Below are 22,356 nucleotides of genomic sequence, written 5' to 3'. Positions count from 1 at the left end.
TATTTGTGTATTTCAGGTATTGTTAAAAATAAATAATCTACATTTACTATATATTTAACCTTGCTGTGTGTCTTTTTGGAACATGTAGGAATGTCAACTATAGAAGTTCAACTTTATTAAAAAAAAAAAAGGCTTTTTTTTTGTTGTCTGTGCATATTGTTTTGCCACTGTAAAATCTGAGCATTAAATAGTTAATTTTTTTCGCACAAGATCATTATTATGCTAGTGGACAATCAGGAAATGTGGTTTGCAGAAAGATTGTTTTGAATGAAGTAGCCTAAGAAATCTGTGATAAATCTGAATGCTGAACTTCACTGGAGAGTTTTAGTCCACAGCTTTCATCAAAAGTTCATTTTTCTTACATTTGTTTTCCAGATCTCTGGAAAAATTTTGAACTTGGTGAAATCAGATGTATTAAAACAGTTAGCCCATCTTACTACTTTTAGTTATAAGATCAGTTTGACAGCAAAGCAAGACCAGTTTCTTCATGGTGAAAGAAATTTGTTATTCTGGAGGCAGCAGGGGGCAACTTTTGTAAATGGTCTTTTTAATGGTGTAGACCTCAGAATATAGCTTCCACAAAATATTTTTACTAGGAGTTTCTTTTCAGTGTAGAGCGTTACTGACCTTTCTGTTATATGTAAATATACGTTTTAGATATTTCTTAGTTGTACTACTGCGATGCCTATATAAATCAGTCAAAATTAAGTCCCAAACATTCTAAAAACTAAACATTTATTTAGAAAAAAATCATCCTTGCTCTTAATAGCTCCCCACCTAAACAAACCAGACACATGGGAAAGGAAGCACAGAAAAAAATATGTGGATTTGTTCAGATTGGCACCGTCAAAATCCAGCGTTGAAGTTGGAGCTGTTAGGTGCCACTGTGATGCCTCCTAGCATGATGCCTCCTAGTGTGATGCCCTTGAGTAGAAAACAGTTTTAATGAGATAATTTTGGATATTCCACAACGTATTTTTATGTCGTGCCTCACCATTCAGGAGAATGAATAGTAGTTTTCTCCTTTTGTAATTTGACAAAATATTATTTGAAAGTTCCCAACTACAGGCTTCCAAGCTGGTGTCCAAATACCTGCTGTCTCCTGGAGAAGGGTGTCGTCTTGACTGACCTTTGCCAAAAGGGGAAATTGGTTGTGCTGAATTTGAAATTGCTCTCACTTCATTTCTGACAGCTCTATTGCGTGCGTGTGTGTGTGCCTAGCTACACCATTCATATATATATAAAAACACATAGGTGTGGTTTGTATGATCAATAGTATTTCATATGTAACGTTTAGTTTGCAATATGTTTTTATTTTTTGCTTTTCATTAACAATCAACACTAGTGTAAATGGTACATTAAGTCATTTTTTTTCTCTCTAGACTTTCAGGAAGAGTCTCATGTACCCATCTTGTTTTAAATTCGAAGAAAAAATAAGTATTCTAATAAAAGTACATTTTTGTTACAGACTAAACCTGTTTTCTGCCCTTTAGCACTGGAATTTGATCTTTAATATTATGTCTTTAATATGCTTGTGATGTTTCAGAGACACGGCTGACTGTCGATTGAGTCCTCATGTAACGTCTTTTCTAATAGTAATGCAAATTGCTGTACCTAATGATTTCTTCCCGAAATTAGTTGTCATAAAGGAGAAAATAGTTGAGTAATTTCAGAAGTGTTCAGCTGCCTAGTACATGAGTATATTATGAGTACGTTATGTTGAAAAGTTAATGCTGTCCTGGACTTTCAAAGCATAACACAGGAAAACACATCACTCTGTTTAGTGTATACTAAGTCAAAGCAACATATTTGTATTTTTTCCAGATAGTTTTCAACTTATTTTTCCCTGATCAAGTTATAATTAATGCTTTATGTTTTACTTTCCCTTCCTTATCCCTTTTTCTTTTACTTAGTTGATTTCTGAATGTTTCCCTTTATTCCTGTGATCTTTTCTTCATAGCGGCACTGTCTCGGTGAAGCTTTACATAAATCTATCAGCAATGTAAGTGATTTGCACTTACAGCTTGTAACCAGGGCATGTTTGCGCTAATAAATCTGCATATTCTGTAGTGCTGCTATAGAGCTTTAGCCTGTGAAATACAATACCTGGTCGTATTTGAGAGGAGAACATTTGCTGCTAGTTATTGAAAGCTTGTGTACTTCATCCATTCATCCATGTAAATGTATATATCACTGGACATCAAACACTACATACATGGTCATAGTATAAGCAGCGTTTTATGTGATTGTTAAAGCAAGCGAGCTTGTGGGCAGTGCAAGTGTGTATGGCGGAGCTTTCCACGAAGCATGTGGTTGATGCTGTATTACAATTTGCAGTGCAAGTTTTAATTGTAGCTGAAATATTATTTCTGTTTTATTACTTTAGAAATTCTTACAAGTATTTTTAATGTGCTGAAAACCTTGAATGAAAGTATTGCAAGTTCAGAGAATAGTGTTTAGAGCTGGGTTTTTTTGGGATCCTCTCTAGGGGAGTAGATAGAAGGGACACTCCAAAGACATGCAAGGGGAGGCACTAATGTTTTCAAAAATGTGCTCTTAATGATATCAGTATATGTCCAGAATAATCAAAATAATGTTTTAAATTAGGTACTCTTCTAAAAAGAACTCAGATTTTTAATATTAGATGTACTTTCAACAACAACAAAATATTACTATTAGAAGGGTAGACTAATCTGACTTGGTTGTTAGAACCACTTAATCCTCATTGTCCTTTATTTTCTGCACTGTCTATTGATGCAAATAGGCATCTCCAGATATTGACTCATTCCAGGCTGTGATTTTGCAGTCACTTTAATCTGGTAGAAACAGGAACTGTTCTTGAGAAGGTGGCTTCCTGGGTAGATGGCAGACTTCTCTTGGTCATCTCAGTTAAAACGTTTTCTGCATTTCCAAGAAAGAAATTAAAAGAAAATTGTTTTGCCTTTGGCCTGTGCTAGAGAAGTTGTGGGGCTTCTGAGCAAACTACAACTCCTCCAGAGGGAAGTTTTTGTGTAGATAAGTAGCTGGTTGAAAGATACGTATTAAACGCAGTGTTACCACAGTGAAGGTACCAGCGGAGTTACATACTTTCTTCTGCAGGTTGTTTATTAATAAGTAAGGTGGGAAAGTTTGCAGCTTATAAAAAGTTATTCAAGGTGGGAAGGACAGAGACAGGCTGAAGAATTGTAGAATAGCTGTAAAAAGCCAAGGGACTTGGCAATAAAATGGCAGATGAAATTCAGTGTAGATAAATGCAAAATGACACATAAGGGAAAAAAACAATTTTTTATTTTTTTTTTCTTTTAATAAAATGAGGAACCTTACCTTGACCTCTTACAACTAGAGAGTAGATTTGGGGAACATGATATATAATTCCATTAAAAGATCAGCTCAGTGTTCAGTAACAGTCACAAAAGCAAATAAAACATTACAGATACAGAAGGGAAGCAGAGAACACAACACATAAAACCATGCCACTATATAAAATCAGAGTTTACTCTCATCTTATGCTGTTTTGGTCTCCTAAACTTAAAAAGAAATAGCAAAAAAGGGAGAAAAGTAGGAGAAGTGTGATGATACATATGAAATAGCTTTCATACAAAGAGTGACTCATTAAGCAAAAACTGGTTACCCTGGAAGAGACTGTAAGGGGGGATAGGATGGAGAATATACAGAAATATGCGGATAATAGAGTAAATGAAAAGGGAATTTATTTTGACCCCTTTCCATGACACTGACACAGACGCTGGCACGTCTGTTAAAGATCTGGAACTTGCCACAAGGATATTGTGGATTGTAAAAGCTTGCATGGATTCAGATAGTGGTTGTACTTAATGGACTTTTCTTCCATAAATTTGCCCCCAAATATGTCTTCTGGTTTAAGAAAGATTGCTGGGTGATGGAAGACTTGGGTCTCAAGATCCTTACCTGTATGCCTTGGCCTTGTATTTTTCCCTGGGTGGCCAGGGTTGGCCATTTCTGGAGACAGGAGATTAGACAAAACTTTGGTCTAACATTGTGCAATTTGTATGTGACATTTATATTTCATGTACTCAGTAAAAGCTTTTACATGTATCATTCAGATTACAGAATGCAGCGTAGGCCCCTTCAATTATAGCTAATCTTCTTCAAATGCATCTGAAGTAAAATACTGTTGATACAGTAGATACCCGTAGAAGGTAGAATATATATGCCCAGACACAAAGACTTGATGAATTTGAAATGCAATGAGCCATGGTCATTTCATTCAAATTAATTTGCTTGTTTTGTTTTAGTGCTGATTTTACTTTAAATGCAGCTTTTTTTTCTTTCAAATCTGCTTAAGCTGTGTCCTTCTGAAAACAAACACAAAACAAACACCACAACACATATTCAACAATATTGTTTATGCTGCAAGTTGTCCTTGGAACGCTGCTATTAATTTTTTGTTAAGTGGTGGGTTTTAATGTTCTGTAAATCAATAAAGTGATGTGCAATGTCGTTATGAATTTGTTGTAATAGATTTTAAGATATGCTGAATCAAATGACACTATCAGGCTTTCATTTATAATTCAATTTTATGTAATGCTCTGAGGCTTGAAAAATATCCTACTGATTCAAATCATTTGTCATGTGGAAATTTGATTTTTCCTTCCTTTGAGTCACTGTAGTGAAATTATTTTTGGTGGTGGTGATAGTGGTTAAATCTTGTTCCCAGAATTGGAGGATACATCTCTCTTGTTATGCTCTAAAAGGAATACAGGTTTAGCATTTTTGGTCTGAAAAGATGCTATTTGATGTGAAGAACAAAAGTTATTATAAAAAGAAAATGGGACTTTTTCAAGGAGTACAGTGTGCTCTTATGTATTAAAGTGCTTGTTGGGTGAAAAGCATCATTTGTAAAACCAGGCATTCCTAAGATGATGTGTATTTGTGACTCACATTGAGGCGGGGGGGAGGAATCCGTCAAGGTAGCTTTTTTTCGTGATATAGAGTGGTATGTTACCACTTATTTTTAAATGATAAAAATACCAGTAAGCTAGCTCTATATCATATAAAAAGATACAAAAATCCAGCAATCTAGATGTCACAGGATTTCCTCACCTATCACCTGCTATTCCCCTAAAGAATGGTTTATTTTAACAATCAAGTGTTTGATTTCAGACCTTGATAGTGTCATTTTTATTGATCTTCATACAAAACCTAGAAGTAAATTTTGATAATTTGGCCGTGAAAAATTGTGTAATAGTTAGTGCTGTAGTATGAACTGACAGATGTGATAACCCCTATGAAACTATTTAAATGTAATTACTGTATCTCTGAGATATAATATTAACCACAGATTCAGTAGATGGAGGACATTGCTTGTCTCTCTTTTAGTTAATGTTCTGGCTTTAAAGTTTCATGTGTTTTCTTCTTTTGAATGTTTTTTTCAGAGTTGATGTTATTACGAATGACTAATGGATATTTGCTGTTCTGTTGTGGGTTAGATCTCCTTACTGAAGCAGAATCTGGAGATGCAGCTTTCCCAGTCTCAGAGCTCTTTGCAACAGCTACAAGCCCAGTTCAGTCAGGAGCGGCAGAGGCTGACGCAGGAGATCCAGGAATTAGAAGAGGAGCATCAACAAAGGCATAAGTCACTTCAGGAAGCCCATATCCTTGCCTTTCAAAACATGGAAGAAACGAAAGAGCAAGAACAGAAGGCATGTACATATAGATATTTCAAAGTATATAAAGAATGTTGTCTTTTTTGCAATTAATGTGCACAGTTGGAATTAGTAAAGAATAGTATCTCCATAACTACTAAATTTCTTTTTCAGCTGACATCTTATAGTGATGTTTTTATCCAATTAAATCTGATTAGGACATATAGAAAATAATCTTTAATACTAGCATTGTTTCATGTCTTGCTTTATACTCTACCACTATATATAGGTGTACATATAGGTGGAATTATTATCAACACACAAGTTTCTTTACAGTAGTTTGACATTGTTATCCATAACATTATATTCTGGTTTTGATTTGGAATAGGTTTCTCTGTACTTTTCCGTTATAGTTACCTAATTTTGTGTGTTTTCTGATATTTCCCATCAATTGACTGATTTTTGTAATGTCTCTTGTATTTTCATCATGTTAAAAAATGTATAAACTATGTTGTGTGACTTGCAAGACAATTGTCATGTCTAGAACAATGTCACACCCGTGATCTTTTTTTAAAAACCTTGATTAAACCCGCTTTAAAATTGAAATGTTGGCAATGCATGGTACTTAATAGGGTGTGTGTCTTGAGATTTTTTTTAAGTTCAGATCTAGACTGTACCTTTGCAATCAGTTTTCCGGTTGTCCCCACTTAATGTATTCTGGTTCACATCAAATCTGGTCTTGAAGCACTCAAGGTGGATTCCTTTTGTTCAAAATGAAACTAGAAGATGTGCACAAGGAACTTTTATGCTTCACATACTTCAACAGGGAGTAAACACGGGTGTCAATAGGGAGCAAAAATCCTCAAATGTGTGTATTGTGTGCACACTAAACCCATCTGTGCATCTGCACCGTATCACATTGTTTGCCGTTGTAAACGTATCCATAGACTGTTTTTTTTTCTCTTCTTCTGCAACTGTGGGTGGAACAGGGATTTGTGCACAGGTAATCTTGATAACCATCAGCCACTGAAAAGAAAAAATCTAGTAGTAGGATAACTTATGGAGAGAAGAAAATATGAGCAATATTAGTGCATTTTTAATAATTCTAGGGTATGCCAATGTCTGCTTTTGTTGCCAGTTGTTCATTGTTTAATATTTCATAAATTCCCTAAGCTGGTATAGAATAAGTTTTGTCAATTTGGATTTCATAGGAATTAGAGGAACGTTTACAACAGAAGCACTCAGAAGAACTTCATGCACTGAAAGAAACACATAAACAAGCCATGGAAGGTTTCAAATTGGAGATGGAACAGGAACTTCAGACTCTACGATTTGAGCTGGAGGATGAAGGAAAAGCTATGTTAGGTATACTGTTTTCAAATTTGCAACATTATTTCTGCTCACATAAATATACATGCACATGTATTTATGTGTGTGTGTGTATTATAACACTGTAGCCTATCTCAGAGTCATTCAATGTTGCCATAATTGTTCCTCTGAAAGTCAGTATGTGCTTTAACAGGTAAGCCCAAACTGTTCACTTTTGAAAAATGTTACCTGTAAGCTTTTTTGGAAAGAGTAAACAACCAAGTTTCATGGTAGAGAATATTTCAGAAAGTAGCAGGAATAGAATGATGGGACAGTTGCTTAGCTGATGTAAACAGTGTGTATTAGGTAAGCAGCAATACTTGACAGAGCTGGACTGTTATTGTTAATTAATGTAAACACTGGCAAAACAAACTTTTCTTTTTGTTCACGGTAACCAGCTTCCTTGCGCTCAGAGCTAAATCACCAACATGCAGCAGCAATCGACCAGCTAAGGCACAACCATCAACAAGAACTGGTGGCTGCCAAAATGGAGCTGGAAAGAAGCATTGAACTTGGCAGGCGACAGGTAGGCAGCGCTGCCGGCAGCTGACTGTAAAATTGCATCATCGATGTTTGTTTTCTCTTAGCTGGAGGTAAAAACTGTTGTGAACAATAAACACACAATCCTTCCAAGTCAGCCCACACCAGCAGATAATGCATCTCTGCCAGTTTACCTAAATGTCCTTGCTTAGCTTTTTCTTCAACAAGCTGCATTTGTAGCCTGGTAAGGGCTCCCATATTGGGGCAGTTTCCTCTTGGAATTGTGCAGCTGTCTGGGAGCACGCTGGCTTGCCGTGGGAGGAAAGCGCCAATTCTCACAAAATTCTACTCGTCCTCAGCTTCCAGCAGGACTTAGAAAGGAAAAAGCTGTTTCTCTCCAAAGCCAAAGTAGTACGGTGAAGAAGTGGTTGCTTAAAACCAAGTGATTGCTTCAAACTGAAGAAGTAGCTTAGTATCTTTTGTTTTCAGGAGTCAAACTGGAAAAGATAAATTAGAATCTAAAGAAAGCAGAGAAGACGCTGTAACAGCTTGCAACTCTTTCTTAAAAAAACACATCCAAAACTAAAATCGCCTAAACCAAAGCCAGTATGGACTACTTTTGCTTTCAGCCGCAAACTAATTCATTCACTTTTATCTTCCATTTTTCACTTTATACACAATCACTTCTTCCAGTAGTAACTAAAAATTCAAAACTTGATCTCTATAGAAAGGAAGCCAGACTCCTGGAAATAACAGGATTAAAAAATTACTTCTTGATTTGCCTATGCAGTAGAGTTTTCAGAATTGATTTACTGATAGTCCAGCAGCAAGGAGGTGGAGTGGTTTTAGAAATGTATTAAGAGAGGAAACAGGTTTAGTTGGATATGGCCTCTACACAAAACCACAGACACTCAAAGATAAGCCCTTTTTTGCTTCCTTGCTGATTGGAAAGTGTCAACACTAGAGGCAAAAATGTGGTGCTGTCAGCAGGGGAGGACAACATGCAGGATTTAGGAGGATGTAGTTTCAGTCCTGTGTTGTTTAAGCATAAAGTGAGACACCTAAAGGGGACGTCAGGAAGAAAAAGTTAAATGTACAAGTGCAAGCGTTTGATCCAAGCAAATGCCATGTAATTTTGGCCTCAGTACAATGTTGTGCTAAGCACAAGCTTTAGTTGTACTGAGGGCAAAGCAATTAATTGTGTTTTCCTGGGTTAGAATGCTCGTCAGTTCACAGGATCAGAGTGGAACCAGATGCAGAGAGGTCTGAGCCAATTTTTGAAATATTTAAATATGTGGATAAAATTTTTCCACTGCTTTTTCTAATAACTTTAATATAATCTTTACAAATAACTCTCTACCTTCCTATGGAAAGGTCTGTTCTTAAAGATGCACTATAAAATCTGTGCATTAGGATAGATTTGTATTTCCTGGATGCATGAAGGCACAAAACACAATTATACATAAAACTACTTTGAAATACTGCTGATTTTCTATCTGTGCAAACTATGTGGTAATAAATTACTGTGAAACTGTAAGAAGTCGAATGGATGGAAATGAAAAACTCTGAAAAAGGTTAATTTTATTACAGACTTTTTCCAAACCAAGTAGAGTCGTTATCAAAACCATTGGGATGGGTTCCACATGAGTTTCCCAGGTGTTGACTTCATTGGAATTTATTACACAAAAAGAATGTCTTTTATTGATTTATTGGACACAATATAAATATTATATAAACTATTTAGCATGTATTCTGCTGTGACATATTTATGACTCTTATATTTATATATACATAAGATAGGAAAGTTCTGAATCATAACATTCATTGGTGCAGGTTATACATCTTGAGGTATTTTGTTCTATTGTGTGGGGTTGTAAAGGGAAAAACAGTTTCTCTATATCATATGCTGAAGAGGTAGAACATGCTAAATACCCACCCCCTGGTTCTTGGCAGTATCCGGTGTTTTGTTGTATGTGTGGGCAAAAGGAAAATGTGATAAACTTTAACAAGCGATGGCAATGACAGGATTTAAATTTTTTCACACATGGAAATTGTTTGTTACATAACTTTATTCACACTTCTCCACAATTAAAAGACACCTCAGTTTTAATTATAATTTGTGTCAGCATCCAAAACTGAAAACAATTTCCGTTGAATGGATAGTTCTACTCAGCTGTTATTTTTCCAAAAGCAAATATTCTTTTGTTGCTGCTACTTATATCACAGGAGAAAGAATTTTTATGCCGAATATCAGATCTACAAGATGAACTGAGACACCGAGACCATCATATAGCTGAACTGGACAAAGAGATTCTGCATCTTCATGAAAATATAAGTGCATTGACCAAGGAATTAGAGTTTAAAGGGAAAGAAGTTCTTAGAATACGCAGTGAATCCAACCAACAGATAAGGTATGAATTTTTCCACTCTAAACTCAAATGTGTGTTATTTCATGTATTGTTTTACTTAAGAAATTTTACCATTTGCAGCTTTTAATTTATCCTCTTAATCAAGTGATGTTGTTTATTGCTTAGTCTTCATTAGAAAAAGTTATGCCCATTGCTATTGAAGTTAGTGAATATTACCATACAGTTAAGCTGCATTTCAGTGATACATTTTGGCACATTTTAGTAACAGTCTGCTCAAGTGTTGGTTTTTATTTTTTCTTTTTAATTCATTATGTTCGTTTATGTAAAAAAGCATTAAAGGAGATGCATTTTCCATGAAATAAGCTAGAAGATTGGAGGACAGTAAGTAGTGGGTTTTGATAAATCAGTAATTCCTTCTGTGTTGTCTGATATTGTGTAAAAGCCGTTAGAAACATAGCAGAAAATCATGATGAACAAACGAGTCTGATTTTAGAATAACTCTTTTTTTAACAAAAAATAAATTAAACAGGATGCATGAGCAAGATTTAAGCAAGAAACATGAGAAAGAGCTGGATGTCTTGACAGCAGATCACATCAGAGAGAAACAAAGCATGCTGGCAGATTTTAATAAGACCCAAGAGCTGCTCAAGGAAATTAATTCAGCTTTACAAATTTCGTAAGTTTTGTTGCATTAAAAAAGTCTGTATGTAGCTGCGTTTGAGTGAATAGTTTATTCTGGTGTCCGTAAGTTGCTGAAGATATTGCAGAGATGCAGATGTGCAAAAACCTCAATCAAGTATGGGGCCTCATCTTGCATTCTTTAGGCAGCACAATTCTATAAGCTTTACAGGAATTTACTGACATAAATTGTTAATGACTTGAGACCAAAAAAATTTCAAGTAGGAAAGATATTAAATCCGTGCAGTTCTTAGAAAACTGGAGAAAACATTATTTTAGATGTTTTTTCTCGAACATTAATACATCTTTTTTGAGAATACAAGAATTTCTTCAGCAAGTTTATAAACAGTACGAGATTTGTGATGAAGTAGTCTGATTACAGCACATGTGTGATGCAAACATAAGGAAAATTAGTGTCTGAAATGGATTCTATGAGCATAACAATAACAGAATACATAGAGTGCTTCCAAGTCAAAATGCCACCTGGGGTTAGACCACCTCTGGGCAGAAACAATGTGAGTCGTGTGTCGTCCAGCTGGTGTTCTCCTGTCTTCCAAGTCCTTCATTCTTTATCCCTGTCTGTGAGGTAACCCATTTGATCAGAGTTTCTGCCTGAGGTTTCACAGCCTATTGAGGGCTTCCTGACACAAAGTTGTCACTGGGAGATTTGTATTTGCAGCAGAAAAGATTTGGGGCAGAGGAAAAAAAATGCTTCTAAGTATATGATAGAAAACGTTAAATATCAATTAAAAATGGGCAATAATGCCCAAATGCATCCAGTTATTTCTTCATATTGAGAGATCAGAAATTGTCTTCAAATAAGATGGGTAGAAAATTCTAGTTCTTACTCCCTTGTAATTGTCCACGTGCACACCCTTGTGCCCTGATAAATGTGGTAACTTACCATTCAGTAACTTTGGTATGAACTACCTCCTGTTTGCTGCATTTATCTTGTATGAGAAACACATCTATGAGCAGCCACTAAGACTAGGTTTTGGAACTTGTTTACTCTAAGTCTTCCCGACATCAAGTTGTGTGTTTTTCAGTGTCCTGAAATCTTCTGAATTTAGTTTGTTCCCTACTCCTGGTTCTTGCTCAGTTTACAGCTGTGAGGAAGCAGACACTGGCCTAAAGACAGCAAACATTATCCAGGGTGCCCTGACCTGGCTTTCAGAGTGTGATCTCTCTCTACTAACACTGAAGTGAGGACCTATCAGAAGAGGAACCTATGTAACTCCCTCCCCCAAAAAAACACACACACACACACACCCCCAAACCAGAAGAGATTTATGCAGTTTTCTTAAGTAAGTTCAAGAAGGACAAGGAACGGCTGGAGAGAGTCCAGCTCAGGGCAACAAAGGTGATGAAGGGAGTGGAGCATCTGCCTTATGAGGAAAGGTTGAGGGAGCTGGGGCTCTTTAGCTTAGAGGAGACTGAGGGGCAACCTCATTAATGTTCATAAATATATAAAGGGTCAGTGTCATGAGGATGGAGCCAGGCTCTTCTTGGTGACAACCAGCAGTAGGACAAGGGGTAATCCACTTAAATTTGAGAAGAAACTTCTTCTCAGTGAGGGTGCCAGAACACTGGAACAGGCTGCCCAGGGAGGTTGTGGAGCCTCCTTCTCTGGAGACATTCAAAACCCACCTGGACATGTTCCTGTGCGACCTCATCTAAGTGTTCCCGCTCCAGCAGGGGGATTGGACTAGATGATCTTTTGAGGTCCCTTCCAATCCCAAACATTCTGTGATTCTGTGTTTCCAGGTTCAGCCTCACCTAAAGCATGGCCTTGTGAGCTTTTACGAAATGGAGAATCTGTCTTACAGTCTTACAGTAATTGAGAGGTGGTGTCATTAATTAGACTCTACAACTAGAGTCTTTAAATTACATATTATCTGTTTGAAACACAGAAAAAAATAAGTCTCCGAACTATCTGAAAATAAAATTAGAAAAAAAAATCTGAAAGTACAGCTGTGTGTAACTATATACTATACTCTGGGGATGTGTATACATTAGCTTAACCCAGCATAAAATGTGTACACAAAAATTAAGCCAACTGAGCATATTTCTGTTCTGCTGAGTCAAGTGCCTTTTCTGCAAATAAAAAGTCATATTGTTCGTATTCATAATGTTTTCTCTAAATATATTATATAATCTCAGATTATATACAGGTTATTTGAAGGTTATAAATATAATTTAATATGAACTTTTTTTCAGATGGAACTCAAAAGTAAAAATCACATAGCTGTTTCTGAAGGGAGAAGGTTTATCTGAAGTGAAGAAACTATGTCTTCTTCCATGTGTCTTGTGGAATTAAGTTTCAGCTGACTTAGACACCTTAAATTCATGGATTTTTCTCAGGATTTATTTGGGAATATTTTTTTTTTTTTCACTCAGTTTATTTAAATTTCCTTAATCTGTTCTGAAATTTGGTTCACTAATCTACATGAGGGCTGAATATGTGAGACAAGTATTTAAGTAGCTTCCTTTAGAACAGTGTTTAGCATCATGAGCATTATATTTCAGAGACACATTCATTTCAATTTGTTGTGTCTTCAAATCTTGTTCTTTAAAAAGAAACAAGGATATTTATGCAGTTACTCGTACAATTCCTCTCTCAATTGGCTTATTTCACTTCTCTCCTTTAATGCTTTCCTACCAGGCATTTCAAATTTCCTTCTATTTTTTTCAAACGTTAATCAGTTGTTACCTTTCTCTTAATCCAGATATCCTAATATCCAAGTGTTATTGCTTTTATTTTGCAGCTCATTCCTTTATTTCATCTCTTATGGTACTAAGTTGCTTTTCTGGAGAGGAATTAGTTCCTTATTAGTCTTCAGTGTTCTTGGATATCTTTGTCCCAGTATGTTCCACATGAACAGAGGAAGACGGTGCCAGCCTTGTCTGTTTCTATCCAGTTTCTCCAGTACCAAAAGCATCAATCTGTTCAGAGTAGTCATCTATAAAAAGAAAAATTATACTGTTTGTTTTCCTCATCAAGAAAGTCAATTGCCAGCTTTTACAATTTAACTTAATATTAAATATAATGCAAAGCAGTCCCTATATTTTACCTAAAAATGAATCTTAGCTATGTCTTCTGTAATTGTCCTGTCCATGTTATGGTTTTGGATGCCTTGTTTTCAATCTGTCTTCCAAAAGGCCTTTTTTTCAAATACCCAGTACTGCATGCACAAGAAGGATGTTAAGTTTTTAGAATTTTGCCCGGATTATTAGTTACTGGAGCAAAGGTTATGGTTGCTGTTGGTTTTTGTTGTGGTTTTTTTGTTTTGGTTTGTTGTTTGGTTTTTTTTACTAGCTGAATGATAACATAGAATTAATTTACTTCACAGTGATAAGGAAGTAGTTTTCTGTTTTTATTCCCTGATATCTCTCTTGTGCTGATCAAAGATGTGACTATTGACTCATCGTTTAACACTGGATCAGGCTAAACAGGGTGTTCTTCTTTCCTATAAAGTTTAGAAGAAATGGAAGAAAAATATAAAAACAGAGAATCAAGACCAGAAGACTTGCAGCTTATCTCAGAACTGAAAGACCTAATTGCAGAGCGGGACCAACTTATAAAGAAATTGATTGTAAGAATTTTATGCTCTCTTGGTTTAATGTCTTGACAGATGAAAAATGTGTTTGAAATGCATTTGAAGAAACTGTCGTGCTAGCATGTTATTCCTATTCTTTAGCACATTATTTCTGTGTTTCCAGTGACTCATAATAGTAAAACTAGTTAGATACAAAGAGTTTTGCACAACCAAGCATAATACACTATTACAAAAAATATTTCCTTACGACCTTGATCAGATGTCTCCTATCTCCAGTCCTGGAGTAAGGCAGCCACGTAAGTCATATAAGATATATTCTCTTCTGCGAGGGTTTCTAAGACTCATTTCCTGTTCCACTGAGATTCCCAAATTCAGAGCAAACACCCTGACTCGGATTAATCTGTTTAGATCCTGATTCAAAAGCAAGAAGGAATGAGGAAATTCAAATGAATCAGAGATCAGAAGTTAACCATGCTGAGTCTTTCCCACTGCATAATCCATTAGTCTGTGCTCACTCTCGGAGCATAGAATGGCAACAGAACTGTATAAATAGACATGATTTAGTATGTACATATAAAAACATATAAAACATTAAATATGAAAGGTAATTTTTAGAATTACCAGTTTCTTTAAAAACATAAATTTATTTGAGATCATTTTATAGGCAGATTTGGCCAGTAACTGATTGAAAATGCATAAAAAGAAGTTTCTATTTGTTCTTCTTTTTAGGAGGACAAAAAGTTCTATCAGCTGGAGCTAGTTAACAGGGAGACTAACTACAACAAAATGTTTAATGCAAGCCCTAATGTTGGTGTTATTAATCCATTGGTGAAGGTATGTTCCATGGACTTCATTGCTAAAGTGAAGAAAAAGAAATCTAAACTTAGGATACAGTGAAAAGAAGGAAATATATGTGTGTGTGTGTGTGCGTGCCTGTGTGTATACATATATCACTCTCAAAAGACATGTTCAAAACAAGGAACATAGTTTTCCATTTGTCTCTACTTATTTTTGTGTAGGTTTGTTTCTTCTGTGTTGTTGAGAGGTCCACTGACACTGTTGCCCTGGTTTGTTAGACATGTAAAACATAAATCGCAGTTCCTAATCACGAAACTGCAAAATCAATACCATTAGAAAGATAGAGGGAAAGGGGACGCCAACAGAAGGGAATAAGGGTAAAAAGCAGAAGGCAAAGAGTATGAGAAGGGCACGGAACGAGTCTGAATGGAGATAGAGTGATACTGGAGGGACAAACCAGGTACGGGCTGTGGGGGCAACAGGAGACAGAAGTCAGTTCTCAGATATTCTCACTGCCTATACAAGTGAAAGCAGTTCAGCAGCAACCTTGTCCAGTTGTCTCCGTCCTGCTGAAGAGCAGCCAGCAAAGGGCACTACACGAGCAGGCCGACTGGCCTCCCTGGCACTTCCAATGCCAGCAGCATTCCTTCATGAGGAACAGGAATAGCTTGCAGAAGGGTGAAGGGTACCTGAATTCTTTTCACCACTTTGGGAGAAAGAATGAGTCCTCTGACATTTCCTTCCTCCTTGTGATAACCCATAGGTTATTTCACCTGCATGGAAGGGGAGGCGGTTTGTCCCAGCTGTAGAGGCAGAAGAACTCAGGAAGGTTCTGAAGCAGAGGGTGACCCAAGTGGCACAACAGGAGCAGCTCAGATGCCCAAGAGCTTCAGTGATGAAGGTTCAGGCTCCATTATTTAAAAGGAGGTTTGGCTCCATTATTAGAGATCAGGCTGTGTTATTTAACTAAGCCTTACTGTAGTTTCACATCAGATCAGCATATTTCCCACTTTTGCACAAACTCAGCCGCAAATAGTCAATATTCTCCCATGTTTTTCAGGAGCCCAGCAGCTCTTACAACCTTATCTGCAGATACCTAACTTCTGTGCATAACTGCATGAAAGAATTTAGTTTGGGCCAAGGAGAGACGATACCAGGACTGCCAGATACTATTTGAATTACTTGTTTTTATGTGATAAAGGTTGTTTGAAAATTGTGGAAGTTTGTCTGACCTACTCGCTTTTAGAGATGTGAAATGTAACCATCAAGTATATAAGCTCGTGTTTTTGTGTGAAATCTGAAGTGTTTGGGAAAAGTACTTCAACATCAGATTTCCATAGTGATAATTCATATATTTTTATAATATGCTTCTATCACGTAAAAATGTTTAGACTTTAAAACCATCTTGTATGCCAGAACATTTTGATCTCTCATTTCATGAGTTGTGGACTGTGTTACTTTATTTTGTCAAAGCACGTACTGTGTTATTAGAGAATGAATTACAAAGAAACTGAAAGTCTCATTCTCTTTTCTTTTTTGTCAGAAAAATACAGAATTTATGAGTTACTACGATCTTTGCATATTAATGCAAAATTACAGCCATTGCAGTATGTATTACAGCTTTTCTAATTCGTGCAATGGATCTGTTTAGTATCATATTGTTACATCTGAAGTTTCTTAATACTTTGCATGAATTTCATGGAAACAATACACACAAATTTGTCATTCCAGATTTAACTGCTTCAGAAGCATAGATTGTTTTAAAGAGCATAAGATACAAACTGCAGTAATAATACACACTTTCCAGAAATGAGTCACCCGTGAAGCCCACAGGTTTAACTACAGTGTGTTTAACACACAGTTATCATTACAGTGCATATTACCTTGCAGATGTATTTTACATACAGTTGGTTACTTTTACCAAACTATTTTTTCCACCAAAATGTTACTTCTTGCTTCTTCAGCTACGACAGAAGGAGGAAAGTGCATGGGACAATCTTAGTTTAATCTTTTGCAGCTAATGATCTTTCACTGCGATGCTTAAAAAAACCTTTTTTCTATTATAGCTTTCTGTTCAACTGTTGGAGTTGTTTAATTGTATTTTGACAAACACATTCACCAGTGTTGCTACAATTAGTAGCATTTGCATCTGCCAGCCCTGGAGAGGTCGGGCCAAAGCAGCAGAGAGTTAAAGAGAAGAAAGTACAACCAAGTAATAGGACTCTGTCTGCCTCCGTTTGAACTCATGCCCACCCTTGCATAGAGCAGCTATTCTCTTTCAGGTGGAATTCTGCTGGAAAATATTATATAGAAACAACATGAGATTCCGCTTGTCTTTCATTTTGTTTAGTTCAAATTTGTGTAGTTCGTAAGCCCTTAAGGAGTTTTTCTCCTAGCTGCTTTGTTAGGATAATTGAATGAAAGTATTCATTATATAGTCAAATAATATATAATTAATGAGAATACATGAATCCATTCATTCAAAAATCCTATTTTTGGAAATTAGGCTTTTTCAACATTAATATTTTATTGTGGACATGGGATATTTGATAGAAGTCAGAAAATACACATGCCGTCCTGTCACACAACCATTTTTAAAAAGCTATAGCGTTATTTAAAGTATCCTTCTATAAAAGAAAGAGGATAAATACCAGTACCTTTGTATGATGTGTTATGGAGAGTAAAATAGTGATATAAAAAGAGAATTCTTCAGTATTTTGAGTCCCTTGAAATACTATCAGTAGGAGTATAAGGAGTATTATGAAAAGTGTTCATTTGTGCCATCTGGTGTCTACAAGCGGCAGCTGTATTAGCACCGGGAGCCTAGCCTCTTCCTCATGCAAGAAACTGAACTCCTACACAATGATCTTTTTCTCTTTAGCAGTATTGCTATAATGCTTGCCAACTATGAGGGTGTCATTGCTTTTAAAGAAATGTAGCTGCTCTTCTGGGTTCCATGTTCCAGTTATCAAAATGTGCCTCAGTGATGGGGTGAAACCTGTGGGAGAGATTTACTTTTTTCATCACTGAAATTTGCTGTAGTTACATTTGACAATAGAGCTGTTCCACTGATATCAAGAAAAGATTAAGAAAACATGAAAGGTTTTACAGACTAAGTGACAATTTTATGGAAAACTTCGTATCTCCAATGTCTCAGAGCAAAATGTTACATTGGAAGATTTCATATTATATATTCATTGAGTATTATACTAAATCTTGGTAACTTAATCATCTTGATTAGAAATTTGATTTTTCTGCAAAAAATTTGTAGTATTTGGTTCTGGTCAAAGTAAATAGTAAAAGTACAATTGCAAAAGAAAGCAGAACAATCTGGTCCAATTGCTCTCCTTCAAAAAAACCCCAAACCAGCCATCAATACTACTTTTAAATTTGCAAATTTCCTCATCTGTCCTGGTGCAAGAAGCCAATTCCTCACATTTGTTATTTTTAATGCAGCAAAAGAAGAAGAACGATAAATCAACAAACAGGTTTGTGAGTGTCCCCAATCTAAATGCTCTGGAATCTAGCGGAGTGGTGGGCAATGGACATCCCAACCGCCTGGACCCCATTCCTAACTCACCCATCCACGATATTGAGTTCAACAGCAGCAAACCACTGCCACAGCCAGTGCCACCTAAAGAGCCCAAGACGTTTTTGAGGTGAGCACGGCCTCACCCAGCTTTTTCTTTTTTTCTTTTTCTTTTTTTTTGCTTAATTCAGGAAAATTTTGCATTCCTATTGAGCTGAATCCCACTTGCTTCATGAACCTTTCAGAGGTACAAGTACTCTTACAGCATTTTTCATTTTTATATTATATTTGTAACCTCTTTATAGTATTCCTTTTTATTGTAGACCTTGTTGAAATGTGAAGTATTCTCTCACTTCTTTGTAAGTCTTGAACTTTGAAAACTTCTTCAGATACTTGAACAGAATTCATGTGCTTCCAATTGTTTACAAATATGAACAATTGTTTTAAATGTTTGTGTTATTTACTGATTGTCATTTAGGAACTGATACTAGCACAGGATTTCTTTTATTCAGTATTATGTGATAATGGTTTTTTTATATAAGAAAACTATTTTCTGTGCTACATGAATGTTTCGTGTTTCCCCTTTCCTCACCTATATCACGTTGTTTTGTAGGAGTTCCCCTCCGACTGCAACAGGCAACATGCACGCTTGGCTGCTTAGTGCTGAGCATTAAAGTCTCAAGTAGTTCTCTCACGAATTAATACTGTGAATTGAATACCTTTCAAATGGCATTTTAGAGGCAGGATTTTAATATTTTGGCTTTATGTGCCTACATATTAAATGCACTGAAGTGCTGTGCTCTGTATTTAGCAGGTGCTGATCTCTTACCTCTAAGTTGGAAACTTAAAGCAACACATGATTACCAGTTCCACAGTTGGTTGTTTACTCTTTTGGTTTAGTGTGTGCAAGACCACATACCTAGCAACTCCTAATTATAAAAGGAAACAAATAATAAGATCTAAAGTAGAGATGGGAGAACAGCCTATTTTACAAAAACAATCTTTTTAGAAAAAAATACTGTTGCTTATTTTTCCCGTGCATGTGATGTGCATGAATGTCCTCAGGTATCTATAACATGAACGTGCATGGACAGTGATGCCAGAGCTTCCATTCCAAATGGTTTTGTGCTCTGTATTATCCAGTAATACAGTAGCGATTATTACTGATTTTTATTGATAAAGGAGCTTAATTGTTTAATTAAATTTAAATTAGATTTAAGTATTGTCTCTTGCTCCTTTTGCAAGAATGTTAATTGTTCGAGGGGGGGAACAAATCTTGTTTGCAGTGCAGCAGCTTCTTTTTCCTATTATATTAGCATATTTTAAATGTGTGCATGAACAACAGTGCAAGTGATATTTGTGATCAGTGTTAAGTATTAAAATAGTGTGTATTTTTGTTCAGTTGCCAACTAGTCTTTGTGAGCACATGTCTACAAATATGATGCTCGCATCATATTTTTGAAAATTACCTTTACCACAGGAAAAGGATGCTAAAAGAGGACCTGCTACAGTCACGCTTTTCCAAGAAAACCTTTTTATTCTTCCTGAAAACCTACGGCTGTTAATGAGATCTTAAATTAGGTTTTCCAAAATACTACTTGCCTACCTTGTTATGTGGCTTCTGAACTGCCATGTCTGTGCTGCTGATGCTCTCCAATGGAGTGGATGATCACAGGTTCTATAGGGAGACATTAAATCACATCCTGAGGCACACTGATAGTTAATCCATGGAAAAACAGACACTGTTCTTTACTTGAATATTCTCTGCGCTATTTCTTTTTCTCCTAAGATACGTACTTTTGGTGTAGTTGTGGGATAATTCTTCTTTTCTTCTTCCTGTGAATGTAGCCCTCCTCAGACTGACGCTTCACCAGTGGCTTCACCAGACCCCCAACGCCAGGAGTGGCTTGCCCGGTACTTCACGTTCTGAGCGCTGATATGTTGTTGTGGCACAGCGTGACGTGGACTGTCTATAAGAGCATGACCTTAAGTAAACCCTCATGTGAACAAGCTTTCCTGTAATTTGTCAAACACTGTGACTGAGAAAGTATTTGTCTTTCTGATTTGAAACCGCACTGTATTTCATGTTATATTTGTTGGAATCACTTGACATGGTACTATATAACGTGTCTAATTATAACTATTATTTTTATTTAAAATGGAAGAATCTTTAAACTTTGTAATGACTACATAATAAATTTTGGTAGAACAAACATGATGCTTTCCCCCTTTTTCCTATAAATGTATTTTCTTTGCTTTCAGGTAAGGCTTTTACCCCCAGAATAACATAATTGCATGGTTACCATAAATACAATTAAATTGTAAAAGGAAAAAGCATCTATCTCTCACTCAGCAATTTGAGCAGGATATGTTTAATGTATCCCAATTTTATTCTGTTACTTTGCAGCCATTTAAAAACTGTCTCTTTCTAACATTTTAAAGGAAGAATGTGAAATAAATCACAGCTAACGTAGCTGCTGGCCTTCGGAGCAGACTGATTTTGACAAGAGGATGAAAAAAGCCACAAGCCAGGAGTGTTCATTGTGGGGGGCTGACTCCTTACCTGTTGCTCATGAGACTTTGCCATCTAGTTATAATCAAACATGTTACTGAATTTAAGCAGAAACTGTTCCCACAAGTAATGTATTTCTTTTATTAACAAAAACCTGCTCGAAACATTTAGAATACAGTACTAAGTATCTCTGCATAAATCAAGAATCTACATTTTGAGTATACGGTCCTGCTTTGGATAAAATTCATGTCTGAAAAAAAACCCACAAAAAAACCCAACCACCACCAACAAAAAACTACAACCACCCAACTTTTTCCCATTTATACATACTACAGATACTGATTTTCCATTCAAACTTAATTACCTTCCCTTGTCTATATTAAAGCTTTTTCTTCTTCTTAAACCGATATATGAAAATGTTTTTTCAGCTAGTGAGCATGATTGTCCAGTTGACACCTTTTATGATGCCAGTATTGTTCAAGAAATTGTTGCAGCATATAGAAAAATAGAGCTTATTGTCTTTTTTATATTTTTTCATTCAAGATTACCACAAAGTAATTTACACTGGTAGTCTCAGGGAGAAAATTGTCTCTTTGTTTTATGAATGTATTTTTAAGCTGAATCTCTTATCTTTGAGTTATTTGAATAAGGTTTCATTAGCATATACAAAGGTCTTGAACTTTACTATTTCATCTGAAGCCCTAACTACATCTTTTTTCTCGATATGCACAAAGATAAATACCCTTATTACGATGAGTTTTATATGTAGTATATGTATAAATGAAAAATTTGTATGTTTTCATAGAAACAATATGAAATCTTCTAAATGCACATTTAAAAACTTCTTAGAATTGAGCTGGAAAACTCCACTGACAGCTGTATTCTGGTGATGCTGCCATGGATTAAACATGTATACAGCAGATTTTCTGTAGCTGGTGGACTCAACTGTAGGTATATGCAACTTTTTAATTTTAGAAGAAAGCCATACTGGGCGAAATGTCAGATTTCTTGGCTGTTACCCAAAATAAAATACATTAGCTCATTTTATTATAATGTTCTGAAGTGAGCGTTGTGTATTTTTTCTTGCGTGCTTTGCAAGGGCTCGGCCTTTTTCTCCCATCCTCCATTTCACTTGTACATTTTTACATATGGAGTTAGTAACTGAACAGTAATCTGAAGATTATGATATCTGCATTTACTTTATCTAGTCAGTAAAAGGTGTGCACATTGGTTTTTTGCTAGTAGGCATTTGTGTTTCTGAAGGGAGAAGAAAGATAAGGAGCACTCAGTTACCGTGTCTGCCACAGTCAGCAGCTGTTCCACCACCGAATCTGTCTCATAAAAACAAAAACCAACTAAACAAAATGAAACCCAAAACCAACCTGCAGAAGCTAGTAAAAAAATTATTCTGTACCAAATGGCAAATTCCTAAAAGAATACA

General features: G+C 36.0%; 1 protein-coding gene across 21 annotated transcripts in view; it reads left to right on the top strand.

The window, feature by feature from the left end:
* Positions 1 to 21,968, top strand: part of FAM184A (family with sequence similarity 184 member A) — a 76,958-nt gene extending 54,990 nt beyond the window's left edge. For 2 of the 21 annotated variants that reach the window (XM_065056746.1, XM_021294481.2), the window contains exons 10-20: positions 1,961 to 2,002; positions 5,469 to 5,681; positions 6,836 to 6,989; positions 7,391 to 7,518; positions 9,699 to 9,883; positions 10,371 to 10,517; positions 13,995 to 14,112; positions 14,806 to 14,910; positions 15,638 to 15,775; positions 18,331 to 18,533; positions 20,252 to 21,968. In XM_065056746.1, coding sequence (XP_064912818.1) covers positions 1,961 to 2,002; positions 5,469 to 5,681; positions 6,836 to 6,989; positions 7,391 to 7,518; positions 9,699 to 9,883; positions 10,371 to 10,517; positions 13,995 to 14,112; positions 14,806 to 14,910; positions 15,638 to 15,775; positions 18,331 to 18,533; positions 20,252 to 20,333 — 1,515 coding nt within the window. In that variant the 3' untranslated portion in view covers positions 20,334 to 21,968. Of the gene's footprint in view, positions 1 to 1,960; positions 2,003 to 5,468; positions 5,682 to 6,835; positions 6,990 to 7,390; positions 7,519 to 9,698; positions 9,884 to 10,370; positions 10,518 to 13,994; positions 14,113 to 14,805; positions 14,911 to 15,637; positions 15,776 to 18,330; positions 18,651 to 20,251 lie in introns of those variants that run through there. The other 19 variants (XM_021294482.2, XM_065056747.1, XM_021294483.2 and 16 more) reach the window with 16 other exon arrangements.
* Positions 21,969 to 22,356: the final 388 nt, after the last annotated feature.

The sequence above is a fragment of the Columba livia genome, chromosome 3 (genome assembly GCF_036013475.1).
Source record: "Columba livia isolate bColLiv1 breed racing homer chromosome 3, bColLiv1.pat.W.v2, whole genome shotgun sequence".
Lineage (NCBI taxonomy): Eukaryota > Metazoa > Chordata > Aves > Columbiformes > Columbidae > Columba > Columba livia.
Note: the sequence above shows the minus strand (reverse complement) of the source record. Positions and strands in the feature narration are given on the sequence as shown.